At 44.4% G+C, this 15063-nt stretch overlaps 1 protein-coding gene across 1 annotated transcript; it reads left to right on the forward strand.

The window, feature by feature from the left end:
- Positions 1 to 6344: 6344 nt before the first annotated feature.
- On the forward strand, positions 6345 to 10793 carry Sln (sarcolipin). Its single transcript, XM_021638696.2, has 2 exons — positions 6345 to 6473; positions 10359 to 10793. The coding sequence occupies exon 2, from the start codon at positions 10434 to 10436 to the stop codon at positions 10527 to 10529; it is 96 nt and encodes a 31-aa protein (XP_021494371.1). The 5' UTR covers positions 6345 to 6473; positions 10359 to 10433; the 3' UTR covers positions 10530 to 10793.
- Positions 10794 to 15063: the final 4270 nt, after the last annotated feature.

Raw genomic sequence — 15063 nt, forward strand, 5'->3', positions numbered from 1 at the left:
ATCCACACAAGGCTAGCTTTCCAGATGGCAAAACCCACGCCCCTTCCAGGAGACAGCTTCCAGCAAAACAGCCCGCTCCCTCTCACGTGACTGTTTTCAGCTGACCCAGATCATGTGGCCTCCCACGAGTTTATTTTCAACTGAGGAGGAACTAAAAACATTTCCACGTCCCACATTTGGGACCAAAACAAAAAACACATAAAAGAACCCAGAAGTTTCACTACAGCTGACTTGATGTTTGTTATCAGTGAGCTCCCATGAAGGCACAGATGCGATTTGTTGCCTTTGTTGGTGTGTGTGTGTGTGTGTGTGTGTGTGTGTACTATTGGTGGATTCTGCTTGACGGTGGCAGGTGGAGTCAAGAATCGGTGAAATAAGTGCAAGCTGGAGTATTTCTGACCCAGCTTCCTAGGATCAACTCCCCGAATTCTCACAACATCAGTAGCTGGCACGCACGCCACGCTTGCTTGTACTGTAAAGGCGTAGTTAAGTTACTCTCTGGCCTGCAGAGCATGTGCCCGGGTGCGCTCTGAGATGGCTTATCCCTAAGCCAAAAGGAAATGTGGCCTGTAGCTTTACCCAGCGAGCCTTCTCTGCAGCTTTGCAACAGGCGCTTTGGGCTCTCCTTGCCTCCAGGGAGCGGAGATTTTCCGACTCGCCATGTTCTCTCTGCCGTAACAGCTGAAGGCTAAAGCCAAATGAACTCTTCCACAGGAACAATAAACAGTTTTGTCTGGTCCCCATTATTCTTGCTGCTCCTGCAATCGTGTTATTCTGACTGACAGATTCTCAGAAGGAAAGTCCATAAAATTTTGCGGATCAGATTCAATAAAGAACGGGATGTTTCCAGTAGACGTGGCTAGCTCAAGCCTCCCGGAATTGTTAAATAACGGCCCATCAAAGCCCTGATGAATTCTTATTTTCTGTCAGAAAAATAACAAAGCAGTCTGAAATGCACGGGAGTTTGGAGGACAGATGGTATTTGCTTAGTAGTAAATACATTTTGGCTGCTTTTTACCCCAAGTAAGCTATTTAATGTACTAAGAGAAATCTATTTGTTTACACAGTCTTACTATAGAGCAAAAAATATACTTGTTCTGGGGAAAAGACATGTAACTGGTTCTAAGTCAATGATGTTAAGTGCTGTAAGTTCACCTTCTCAGATTATTATAAAGAGGACTCACCCATAGTTTTATGGGTCTTGCTTCCACCTCTCATACAAGATCTCATCCCCTAGAAGGTCCCCTTAGTTCTAGAACCTACAGGGCACAACTCACCAGTGCTCAGGAGTGAGCATTGCTGTCGTCTTGTTCTTGGCTCTGGCCTCTCTCAGCAGCTGTCTGCTTTTGAATTTGTCTCAATTTCAGGCGAGTGTTGGTAAGTATTACAGCTTCGGCGGGAGGCGGGCAATACACATCAACATTACATTGCCGGGTTCACCGACATGCTGAGGTCCGAGAGATGACACACAGGACTGTCTCTCCAAGTCAGTGTGTGACACCGTGTCGAAGGACAAGGCGTTCCGGAGCTGTTTCCCGAGATCTGCCTTCTTCCAGCACTGCCCCTCCCTTCCTCACCCCCACTTCTCCCTCTCTCCCATCCTTTTGTCTCTTTTATCTCTCGAGATTTTGAGACAGGGTGGCACATACCCCAGGTTGCCTTCTGAGTCACTATGTAGCAGAGGGAAGCCTGGAACTCCAGACCCTCTTTCCTCAGCAACACCAACAGTGGGATCACAGAAAACCACCACACCTCAGTTTGTGCTTTTCTCTCTTTAATTTTTAAAAGTTTTATTGTAGAGTGATGACTTATAATTCCATGTTCAAAATGGTGTCATGATCTAGGGTGGAATAATTATACCAACCTAACGAACGTATCCATCACCTGGAAAGTACAATTTATTTTTTATTTTTATATATTTTTTTGGTTTTTCAAGACAGTTATGTGTGTAGCCTTGGCTGTCCTGGAACTTACTCTCTAGACCAGTCTGGCCTTGAACTCAGAGATCTGCCTGCTTCTACCTCGCAAGGGCTGTGATTGAAGGTGTGTGCCACTATACCCAGATCTAAAAAGTGCTTTTTGTAGTAAGAGCAATGGAAAGTTTCTGTGATGGTTGTTTTGATTGCTGCTTTGACTGGGTTGAGAGATGTCTAGGATTGGTGAAACACACCCATGAGGTGTGTCTGCACAGGGTGTGTCAAAGAGGATGGATTAGGGATGCGGAAGACCTGTTCTGAAGGGGAATGGTATGGACTACTGGGTTGGGAGCTTGGTTAAGCAACACGGAGGACAGGGAAGCCAGCTAGCGTGTGCAGCTTCTATTCTTCCTGACTGTGTGTGGGTAAGGCTTCTGCTCTCACCAGTAGGCTCCAGTTTCTTCAGCCTTTTGATGGGAAATCGTCATCATCAACTCCCTGAGAAGCTTCTAGGCAGTCATCATATGCTGATTCATCTCTTTGTACTATCTATTTGTCTGGCTATCTATCTATCTATCTATCTATCTATCTATCTATCTATCTATCTATCTATCTAACATCTATCTATGTGAATTTATGTGTGTACATCTGTATATAGTTGGTTCTGTTCTCTAGAAGACCCTGACACACTTGTAGCAGTTTTCTATCTCACACAGTACTTTAGCCGTAATGCTGTACAGTAGATCTCAAACACTTGCAGTGAGACAACACTTCCTCCTTTTGTCCCCTCTAGCCAGCATCTCCCACACTCTGAAGCCTCTGTAATCACTGCTCTGCTCTGCTTTATGAGTTCATTTGCGGGGGGTTGGCTGGGGTTCCACACATAAGCAAGAACACACATTCTTGTTTCTGCTCAGCTTCCTTCATTTAGTGCGATGTTCTCCAGTTTTATCCATGCTGTTACACATTACAGGACTTCCTAGGTCTTTTTAAAGGCTCTGTAGTCTTCCATTGTGCAATGTATCATATCTTTTTTATGCATTTGTCTGTTGATGACCACTCATGGTTCCATAATTTGGTTATTGTAAGTAGCCCTTCTTAAACTATCTTCTCTCTGTGGCTTTGGCCCTATTTTGTATTGTTATTTGTGCTTAGAACAATGTTTTGTATGCAGCACTGTTTACTTGGTACCAGCTGAGCATTCTCAGGAGTAGTAGCAGGCTAGTGACCTCGGCCCTTTGTCATGCACTTTCCCTGTCCTGCCCTGACAGTAACTGTATCTGAGGAGCTAGCTGTAGAGAGTGGAGGAAGCCCGAGTGTGTGAAGTCCAGAGCGTCACTGTTGACATGGGCATCACTATGCCAAGGATCCTAGCCTCAGACCCAGAGGAAAATGACAGAGCCTTCCCTTTGGGTCTATGTGTGGATGTTGACAGTGACCATTATTTTCTCATCGCTCCAGAGAGTTACGGCCTGAAGACTGCTCCCCTACAGAGATTGCTCCTACCAAGATGAGCTAAACTTGTCTCCTCGACCAGCTGTCAACCATAAGCCTCGCCCCCTTGTTCTCTTTATGCAATAACCCCACCTCCTTGTTCAGCTGTCTGCAATGACCCTGCCTCTTTGTTCAATCCTATATAAGAAGCATCCAGGGTCCTGCAGTTTCTCCCAGCCCACCCTGTCACAGCTTTCTCTCCATCTAGCTGTCATTCATGCCCCCATTTCCTTGCCACCCTCGTCATGTCCAAGTCCCCGCAGTCATGTCGGAATAGCGAGGAGCACATGGATGATAAGAGAGAAGTCAGGGAAGCTACACTTGCTGAAACTGACATGCAGCATGACGTTACTCATGCTTCTAACATAAGACTTTGTTCTTACAAGTTTTTTTTTTTTTTTGAGACAGGAGTTCACTATGTAGTCCTGGCTGGCCTGGCACTCTTTTGGTAGATCAGGCTGTCTTTGAACTCCTGGAGATCCACCTGCCTCAGCCTTCCAAGTGCAGGGACTTAACAGCATAGACTACCACACTGAGCATGTCTGCAGATTTTTTTAATGGGGTGACAGGGGCATGGGTTACCAAAGTCTAGAGGTTGTTTGATGACTCCTCATCTTTATTATGTTTCCTAAACACTCTTCTCCTTTTTGATGCCAGAATGATGTTCCCCCCCCCCTTTTTCTTGCCATCCTTTTTGTGGGAGCCACTCTGCCAGGCCCAAAGTATATGTTTGTTTTTTTTTTTTTTTTTTACACTGCAGTGGTGGCTTTCCTCATTGCTTGGACAAATTGTTGACAAACGCCACTTAAGGAAGCAAGAGTTTGTTTTGGATTCATCAAAGTACGGTGGTGAGGTGGATAAATATTAACCCCAGTGGCAACCCCACCACCTAGGTGAATGCTTTCATGACATCTCTGGCCCCTGACTAAATTGTAGATCAGTAGGCATAGAAATAATGTCAAAGAATGCTCAGTTATGTCCTACTACTGCCAGGCAGAGCAGCACCTCGGCCAAGAAGTTGATATAGATGGAACGCCAGTAGGTCATAAAAAGGGAAGAGGCAGTATCATGGAAGAAGGTTTATGGCACGGGGTTGATTGGGTTTACCTATAGTGACATTAACGATAGTTTTTCCTTAAAAATCACTTTACGTTTATTTATTTACTTAAAACATATGTGTGAATGAGTGTATGGCCATGCAGGAGTTGGTTCTCTCCTGCTACCATATGGGTTCTGGGGATTGAGCTTGGGCTGTCAGGCTTGGCCTATTGTCAGGCCCACATTAGTGGGAATCAAAATTTCTCATACATTTATGTTTTTAGATATGTTACACTGAAAGTGCTACTTTTTAAGTGGACAAATAATAATTTTGAGTGGGTAGAAGAAGAACAGCTGCGTCTTAGTGACCACGAAAACATTCCCCAGCATTTGAAACAATCTGGCAGGGCTTGGAGGGAGGCAAAAGACAGAAATCTGACTACAGTTACAGAATTTGCCAGATGGCAACAGATAACAGCCAACCTTCGATTGTGCTATAATTAATATTCTCTATCTGTCACTTCAGCAAGCTATCATTTTACAAGACAAGTGGCGACAGAATGTTGTAATTAGATTACCCCTTCGATGGGCTTACACCAAAATGAAGAAATGGAATGGAAAAATCCTTCTTTTATTAGCGCCTCTGGGGAGGTAGGGATGGTGAGAAAGGCTTGGCCATGAATACAAGTATGCAGAGAATTGTGTTTGCTCCTTCTTTCTGGGAATGCCTTGTTTTTATTGACCCTAACTGGAGACTATCATATTTACCCTATTATCCTCAAAGACAGGATTTACTGAGCAGCACAATTAATGGAGTTGTGTTTATATTCCTCAGCGGATGGCTTTCAACTCCATTTAAATGAGTTAGGGACCCCACTTACCTTCCGACATCCGACTTGTTTCCAACTCATGCTTGTCTCATTTAAGCCAGCATTTGTTGTTGAAAATGGTGTCATCTTACTTGTTTAAGATGTAGTCTGTGGGCTGGTGAGATGGCTCAGTGGTTAAGAGCACTGGATGTTCTACCATTGGTCTACGGTTTGAATCCCAGTACCCACATGGCGGCTCACAAATTTCTGGGACAGAGTGATGCCCTCTTCCAGCCTCCCAGGCCGCTGCACACATATGGTACACACATTTACATGCAGACAAAATATTCATAGGCATAAAGTACAACACAAAGGAAATAAGAGATTTAGTCTAGGTATTTCTATCTAGTCTATTCCTCACGTCCCACTAGTTTAGACCGGGTCTGCTTCTCGCCCCTATCTAGCCAAATGACTGGGCTTTGCTGTCTACTTTTACTGCTATACTAGTTTAACTGACACAGATATAAGCTGTTCTTCTACGACTGTTTCAGGAGAAGCGAGTTGAAGATGTGACCTCGCTGTGCATTGCTTTGATGGAAAGTTACGTGTGGCAGCTGATGGGATTGGGGTGGGGGTTAACGTCTATTGCTAGGACAAAAGTCAGTTCTGAAGGAGAACTTATGGGATTCTGGAGCTTGGTGTGGGGAGTATGGGTTCAAGGCAGAGGACACTTCACATTTCAAACAGCTAATGATACGGGTGATGAATCAAAATCACGTTTTCCTAGCTTCGTGTGCTGAGTAGTGAAGGCAGCAATGCGGAGCAGTTTGTTAAAATTGGTCCATCGCTCTTGCTTTATGATGTCCTGAAGATGCGGTAGAGACGTTTACAAAGTGGTAAAAGATGGGTTTAAATCCCACATCATTGCACCAAAAGTTAGCTGGCAACGAGAGTTTTCACATCCCTGCATGGTTGCTTCCAATTGGCAGCCATAGGAGCAAAGCCTTAGTCACCATGTCCCCCTGAACACAAATAGGCTGGAACCTTCGGAGCTTGTCTCTTTGAGATGCTTCACCAGTGACATCACAGTGATTGCCACCTCCCTCAGATTACTTCAGGCCCTGCCCAGAGCCCGGGAGCTCAGACAGCCGGGGAGACAGCTGGAGTTGGAGAGAGAAGTCCAGGGCAGCCTGGGTGTGTCCTTGTGCCTCTTCAGGTAAGATTTTGTGTGTACCAATATTTCCCTGTCTCTCTGTGTATGCAATTTTCAAAACAAAATGTTAACTAATGCTTATATTTCCCGATGGAACAGGTAACCACCATATAGGTAGTTTCTTAAGCTGTGAAGTGAATATTGATTGCTGGTTTTTCCTTTGATATGTAGTTTTTCTTTTTTCTAGTTTTTATATTTTTTTCCACATCCCAGAAGAAAACCGATGTCAAATTTCTTGTACAATTAGGTGCTGGTTTTTAAGGCTTTGGTGCATCCATAGGACAACCATTTTGGCTCATAGAGAAGGCAAAAAAAAAAAAAAAAAAGGAATTCAAAACTTTTGTGTGGGCTTCTAGCAGGGAAATAGAACATGGGTGACTGAATAACTGCCTGACTTTTCTCATTCTTCCCAAAGGGTGTGGATGTGTGTGAACATAACGTTCAGACTTCAGTTATGCCTTGATAGAATTGCACCCACTGGGAATTCATTGGATTGGTGTTTTATTCATTTAAAAATATACAAAACAATAAATATTTAAGGTTTCTATCAAGTACAAGAAATAGCAAAGGTGAATTCACAGAGAAGAGACATGTGGTGCTCAGCCTGTCAATCCGGAGAGGCTGGAAAAAATGTGAAGAGTGCAAAAGATGCAAGTAGCTGAAACATGAATTATAAGGGACACGAGTGTAACTGTCATTTACCAAGAACCAGATGGCTGGCAACATCCCAGAGGTACACTCCAAATTATGTCCCTTCTGCCTTCTGTCCCCAAGTGTGGAGATTGTCTGTCCTTCCTTTTTTTGAATTTTATCACCTGTGTCTGTGTTCCAAAGCAACATGATTAAGCTCCCTGTTCTTGACTTTGTGCGAATGGAGTCACATTCTCTTCTACTCTTGCAAATCCTCCTTTCATCCCACAGTTATGGTGTGAGATTCATCCATCTTGCTCTGTGAAGCTGGAGTAGAGCACGTATTTTCTTTACTCCACAACATTCAAATGAATGTGAACACCACATTTCACATCCATTCTACTGTTGGTGGCCAGTTTTTTTTCCAATTTGTGGTCCTGTGGGGCCACATTCAGTATTCCTTTGCTGTAAACACTTCTTCTAACAGGATCCCTTCCCTTTCTCCTCTGCTCGTCTGAACACTCATGAACATTCTGTTCTCCTCTCCTAGTCACTCATTTTCTTCTGCTTATTCCCTACTCCAGGCACCTGTTTGTAAAGGATTTCACTAGTAGTTGACAATTTATATCATGTTAAGGGCTAAAAGAGAGATTAGAATTAAAAGAGAAGTGGCTGGCAAGATGGCTCAACAGATAAAAGCAGTTGCTGCCAAATTTGATAGCCTGAATTCAATCTCCAGGTTCCCCAGGAGGAAAGAGAAAACCAACTCCTGAAAATTGTTCTTGGACCTCTGCATGTGTACTGTGACATACATGTGTCCCCAGCACCAAATACATACATAGACATAATAAAAATTAAGAACTAAAAGGAAATGAAACATAAATCAATCATTGCTGGCTATATTTTAAAATGAGATTCTATAATGGGTTCATTGGCATAATCTGGTATGTTATTGTACTGTATATTATGCTAACAATTATGTAACAAAATGGATTATTCTGCTGATATCTATGGAATTAATAATTTGGTCCATTGATGATACAACAAATATAACAGTTACAGTTAATTCAGTCAGGCCAAAAGTTGCTACAAAGCTTTGGCCCCTTGAACTTCGATCTTTTGCAAACCAGTACTCTTTCCATCTAAAACTTTTCTTTCCATGCTAGAATTTTGTCCTAAAATAATAGTATCTACTTAAATTATTTAAAATATAGAAGACTTAGATTTTATTTTGATTGTATAAACCAAGTGTCGATTTCACTACTTAACCAAAATTAACAGTCTGATTGACAGCGTTGCCTGCGCTCTTGGAGCATCCTTTTTTGCACGTACAATCTGTATGCACATTGAAGATACCATCTTTGCTGTCTGAAATGTTTACAGTCTAGGCACATCCTGAGCTTGACTAAAAATAACTGGCACAAGCCCTTGTTGAAACAGAAATGCTCATGAGGTTAACACTTGTTCTTTGGCCTGAGTTCCTGTTGTGCGAGGGACTTCTGGTTGACCTCTGCAGGCGTTGCGCCAGTGTGGGCTTATACGAAGCTGTGCAGCTGTTGGAGCTACCTTGTGCTTTCACCAGGGTTGGATGAAGACCTAAGTCATCTTTAAATCTGAAAGATGATTTTATCCTACTCCTAAATGTGATCTGAAGAAAGAGCAAAACTAAACTATAATGTTTTTCCTGTTTCAGTGTCCTTGCTTGCAGATATTTAAAAAACCAAAGTTAACACGCATATATAGACATGCTGAAGATGGAGAGAGAAAAATGTAATATTTTATTTCTTACACTAAACGATGCCACTAATACAGGATAAACATACCGGTCTTGGGATGACAGCAGGAAGAGAAACTGGGCTATCTGAGTTCATCCACATTCTTCAGAGAAACACAGTTAACGTTCTCTTTCTCTTTCTCTCTCTCCCTCTCTCTTTGTGTGTGTGTGTTTGAGAAATTGGTTCATTTCATTGTGGAGGATGGCACGTCCAAAATTTTCAAGGTTAGCTGCCAGGCTGGAGCTTCAGAGAGGAGTGGTAGCTTAACTTCAAATAAAATCTGAGGTCAGATGTTGGAGACCAGGACATTGGCAAGGCTGATTCCTTTAAAGCTTTTCTTCTTGGCCTGAGAATGACCACTGTTTCTGTGTTTCTACAATGTCTTCCCTCTATAATGTCTGTGTCTTAACTGCCTCTTCTTAAAATGCCAGTCATATTGATTTAGGGGCCCCTGTAGTCTGATCTACTGCTCTAGTTTGTTTCTCTTTCTGTGGTGAAACACAGAAGCAAATCAGTTTAAGGTGGAAGGGTTTATTTTTAGCTTACAGGCATAGTCCTTTATGGAGAAAAGCCCGGGCAGTAACTTGGGGCAGGAACCTGGAGGCAGAAACTGGAACAGAGACCATGAACACTGTTCACTGACTTACTTCCCCTGGCTTGCTCAACTACCTTTCTATTTTTTTTTAAGAATTATTTTATTATTTAATATATCTTTTTACTATTTTAAATTATGTGGATCTGTTTGTGTGTGGGCATGTGCTCACGAATGTAGGTGCTCAAGGAGGCCAAGATCATCAGATCCCATCAGAGCTATAGGCAGTTGTGAGCCTCCCAATGTGGGAGGAATTATTCAGTTGAGTTCTGCCTCAGGGTTTTACTGCTGTGAAGAGACACCACGACCACGGCAACTCTTATAAAGTAAAACATTTAATAAGGTCTGGCTTACAGGTCAGAGGTTTAGTCCATTGTCATCACAGAGGGAAGCATGGCAGCCTGCAGGCAGACGCGGTGCTGGAGGGAGCTGAAAGCTCCACATCTTGATCCTCAGGCAGCAAGGAGAGGCTGGGTGCCACACTCAGCATACCTTGAGCCAACCTCCACAACCACACACCTCCTCCTAGTAGGCCACACCTTTCCAACAAGGCCACACCTCCTAATAGTGCCACTCCCTATGTGCCAAGCACTCAAACACGCGAGTCTCTGGGGGCCGTTCCTGTTCAAACCACCACAAAGTCCTTCTTCCCAGGTGATTTTAGGTCTATATCAAGTTGATGCTGAAGTTACCTATGACTCTGACCTCATTAACGTGCTTACCTCTTAGGAGACCATATCTCCAAGATTTCAATGATAAATTTAGGAAGAAGGGTTGGGCAAGTCAGCACAAACACTTTCCTCTTCCAAGACTTCCATTTCCTTTAAGGAAGACTGAATATCTTCTGGGAACATTCACGAGTCTCTTATTTTGTGTCTCTTACTTTATTAGGAAGTGAAGACCAACCAGAGGTCCTTGGTGTGTTCTCAGAAGTTTGCCTGGAGTTCTCATCCAGACGTTCTGAAGATGGAGCGGTCTACCCAGGAGCTGTTTCTCAACTTCACAGTTGTTCTGATCACGGTTCTTCTTATGTGGCTCCTTGTGAGGTCCTACCAATACTGAGGGGCCATGCCACTCTCCTGGGAATGACTGCTGTGCGCCCTGAGCTTCCACTGCTGTGTTTGTGATGGGATGCCACTCCGCTGGCCCCTCCAGCATCTCTGTCCCACCCTCACAATGCAGTATTAGATCCTTTGTGTGCTTTTTAAAGATGCTGTTCTTGTGGGCTGCCCAAAGCTTGCCAGCCAGCGAGCCTTAGATCTGTTCCCTAGCATGGGCACTATTCGAGCCATCAGGTTAAAAATTAAACTGAATTTCGATGATGCAGAGTAACAGCAAGCTCCTGGTCTGTGTCAACACCCCCACCTCCCCAACTCACTCTGTCTGCCATCAAGCTAACTCAACCCTTCGGAAGAAATGTGAGAGGAAGTCCTTGCCAGTCCCTTGAGCTCTCATGTGAATAAAGTTAAGCCGCTCATGCAAATGGCTTTCAGAATTTATTTTAGCTTCTATGTGACCCTTGGCTGGGACCAAAGTGACAAATAACGTACTATTTATAGCATTTGAGATTAGCCAAGATGCCCCAGCTGCCTAGGATCTGAAGGAAAGTCAGGTTAGAGTGTCACATTTTAAATACTTTTATTGCTTCTCAAACCTTTTCTTCAATAATACCACAGAGGGAGAATAACCCCATCCTGCTAGAAGGCTTGGGTCAGAGCCCAGAGTGTCCACTGACAGAATTCCTCTGGAGTCTTAGCTTTATCCATAGCTTCCACAAGAAAAGGGTGCAGGAGTTGACTCCGTCAGCAAAGCCCTTACCTGAGTTAGGATCCTCAAAAGCCGTGTGAAACCCCAGCACAGTGTGAGTGGCGATTTCGGTGATGGTGAGATGGGTGGCAGAGACAGGTAAGACAGATACTGGAAACTTTCTGGCTGGCCCGTTGAGCCTACTTGACAAAGTCCCATGCCTCGAGGGGCCCTCTCTGTAACAAAAGGTGGGAAGCACACCAGGAACGCCACCTGAGGCCGTTTCCTGACCTTCACATGCATGTACACAGATGTGTGTGCACACACCTGCACACACAAGGGTACTCCCCCAACTATGCACACAGACATACAAACATGCACACATGTACAAAGCGCATTCAAACACATAAACATGCATGTATATATGCATACACACTCACACACCAAAAAAAGAACAAGAAATACATGTTCTACTCACACTGCTACATCTTTTTGCATGTACATATTTAGAATAGTCAATCGCTGGGTAAAACTAGAGCATGAATCATGCCCCTATGAATAACATATTCCAATTTGGTCATTGTCGTTATGCAAATAAGAGCTAGATACAAGGACAATTTCAAGAAGGGAAAAATGGAAAGCGCACCTTTGCATGCATGTTCACAAGACAAAGCTAGCATGTTGCTAATACACCCCATGCTGGACAGATCGAATCTGTGATTTGTGCCAGTTTTGCTGCAACCACAGGAAAGAGAGCTGTTAAACACCCTGTTTCACAACGCCCTCCAGCGAAGGCATTCCTTGCTAAGAATCTGATCTATCATGGCAACCCTGCCTACACAGCACTCCTGCCCCGCCCACAGCCCTGTCTGTGTCCAAAGAAAATCAATAAAGCAGGGAAAGAGTTCTCAAGCTTTGGACGATGCATCCCTTCCAGACCAATTAGGCAGAAATCTGAGTGGTGGAGCCTGAATGACAAACACGGCCTGAACAGAGAGCACAGCGTCCTCCAGACGGCGTTAGAGTGTAGCCAGCATTGAGGCCCAGCCATTGCTGCTCAGACTGGCATGCGGCAGTAGTTTCTTGAAAGGATTCCAGACAATTCTAATGTGCAAGGGACTAACAGCTGATAGACTTTGAGAAAGTGCATTTTGAGAGATTCTTGCCCCCCCTCCCGCCCCCAAATATGGTCTCTGATGTCCCGGCTCTAATTTTGGAGGTAGGTCACACATGTGGACGAGTGTCTTTAAAGGTTTATCATGTGGCACACACTCTCAGAAGTCTAGAGGGCTCGTGGGGGATGGTTAGAAGAATGCCCTTTCCTTGAAGAAGAACTCTGAGGGTCTACTGAAGTTGGTGACTGTTTGGGAAGGTGTGTGCATGGTGGGGCAGGGAGGAATGGGAGCATGGAGAGCCACACATGCGCTCTCCACGTTGGACCCTGTACTCATTGCCCGAAGGCCGGTCCTGGCGCCACACAGGAAGCGCTTAGTGCATCCACTGCATGCTCTCCCTGTCCGAGGTCCCCTGCACGTATCACGAAGTGGACAGCCGTGGGAACTGAAGCTTGGAGACCTCACCAACTGGGCGTCAGTGGTTAAGCTACATATCTAAGATTAAAACAACAGTGTCACCTTGATCTTTGCTGGTGACAACTTTGTTGTAGATCTTCAAGCCGTTTGATGATGTTTCAAGTCTTATCCCCAGATTCTTCAGCAATCTGAAATATTGGCTTCATTGGATAAAAGCACCTTGCAAAACTCTCTGTATGCTTTCTCTTACTGATCCTCACCCCATTTCTGTCCCTGATTTCCAATCTGTGGATACACATAGGAAGATTCCTCGATGTACTGGACCAGTGTCTCAGAACACACCATGGGTTACCTTCCCCGGGATAGGGGCGTCCACCAATAAGCTCAGTGTGGAGCCAGGATCGACACCCAGCACCTTCCACATGTCACTGGTGGAATTAGAGCTAAATTCCACCCTCACTTAAAAGCCTTTTATGTGTGACTTTCCTCAGTCCCCTGGGAACTCTTTTTTAATCATCATAGTACCCTTTGCTGCCCCCAGTATTGGTCCCAGACCCTCAAAATGGGCTTGGAACCCAGACATGATGCTTGCTCTCCTCTAGAATGGCAAGAACTGATTTCTAGATGTTGACTAAAGCTGAGCACACAGGCCTGAGCCCATTCTAACGTTCCTCTTTGGTTTACGCATTCATTCATTGGTTCATTTGCTCATGAAATACTTATTTTGAAACTGCTGAGTGTTCGACATGATACCAACCACCAGGGATAGCATGACTAGTAAAACAAGTAAGCCCCATGCTCATGGAGCTTATGGTTGAATGGAGGAAGACAGGTATATTAGAGCGCAGTTAGAATACTAAGTCACTTGACAGGAGAAGGAAAGTCTGGCAGCTAAGAGCAGAGGGCATGGCAGGTTTGGGAAACTGAAAACAACCATCTCATTTTTAATTTTTTTTTTTTTTAAAGAGAAAGACGTCTTGTAGTGTTGTTAGTATCTCTAATTTTGCACTAAACTGTGCATCTTTGAAACACCTCATTTTTACCTCCTGAAATTGGTCAAGGTTCTCTAAAGGAGCAGAGCTGACAGAGTGAACATTGCAAAAGGCAGATATTAGGTTGGCTTCCATGACACAGTCTGGGCCAACAATGGTTGTGCACCAGAGAGGCAGGGAACCTGGTGGCTGCTCAGTTCACCAAACTGGATGCCTTGGCAGTCCCAATTTGGCGTTGAAAGCCTGGAGGATTCCTGAAGGACCTTTATTCTGTGTTAGAAGGCTGGTAAAGCTGGGCTCTGTTATCAGCAAAGGGAGACAGCAGCAGTGGCAGCAACAGATGAACTCATCTGTGAGGAGCAAAAGTAGGTAAGCTGCCCCAGCTCTGTCTCCCCCTCCCCCCGACTCACTCTCACATCTGGGCCACCTCTCAAAAGCAGAGCCCACTCCGTGCAAGGGTCTTTCCCCTCGGTTTATCTTCACAGACCCACCCAGAGGTGTGTCTTTTAGCTGATCCTAGACCCAATCAAGTTGACAACCAAGATTAACCATTATACTAACTTATTCCCTTAAATTGAAATAAATACTCAATCCGGCCATAATGGCGTACACCTTGTGCTGGATGGTTTTATGTCAACTTGGCACCGGCTAAAGTCATCTGAGAGGAGGGAATTTCAATTAAGAAAAATGCCTTCATAAGATCTGGCTGTAGGCAAGCCTGTATGGCATTTTCTTGATTAGTGATGGGTGTGGGAGGGCCCGGCCCACTGTGGGTGGGACCATCCCTGAGCTGTTGATTTGGGGTTCTATAAAAAACTAGGCTGAGCAAGTCATGAGAGCAATCCAGTAAGCAGCACTCCTCCATGGCCTCTGCATCAGCTCCTGCCTCCAGGTTCCTGCCCTGTGAGTTCCTGCCCTCACTGCTTTTGATGATGAACTGTGAGAGTGAAATAAACTCTTTTCCCCTCAAGTTGCTTTTGGTCAGAGTGTTTTATCGAAGTAAAATAAAAACACTAAGACACACCTGGAATCTAGGACCAGGGAAACCGAGGCAGGAGGAATATAAGGCCATCTCTGGTTATACATATTCTCTGCTTCAAACAAAACAAAACAAAACAAAAGAAAACAAGACACAAATGTGTACTCATGTCTGACAATTCCAGCACTATCTCTGGCTCCCAACTCCTCTCAGTGGGGCTCTGGAATAGTTGCCTCCAAAAAGCATTCAGATCAATTCATGTCCCTGCCCATAACTCTAAGAAGACCCCAAGGTACTGTGACACAAACATTTTTCTGGGTTTGCTTCACACATACAGACTAGAGCAT

This window comes from Meriones unguiculatus, chromosome 1 (genome assembly GCF_030254825.1).
Source record: "Meriones unguiculatus strain TT.TT164.6M chromosome 1, Bangor_MerUng_6.1, whole genome shotgun sequence".
Taxonomy (NCBI): Eukaryota; Metazoa; Chordata; class Mammalia; order Rodentia; family Muridae; genus Meriones; species Meriones unguiculatus.

Bases quoted from the DNA above. Each gene is read 5' to 3' on its own strand.
- Sln (XM_021638696.2), top strand. From the start codon at position 10,434: ATGGAGCGGTCTACCCAGGAGCTGTTTCTCAACTTCACAGTTGTTCTG.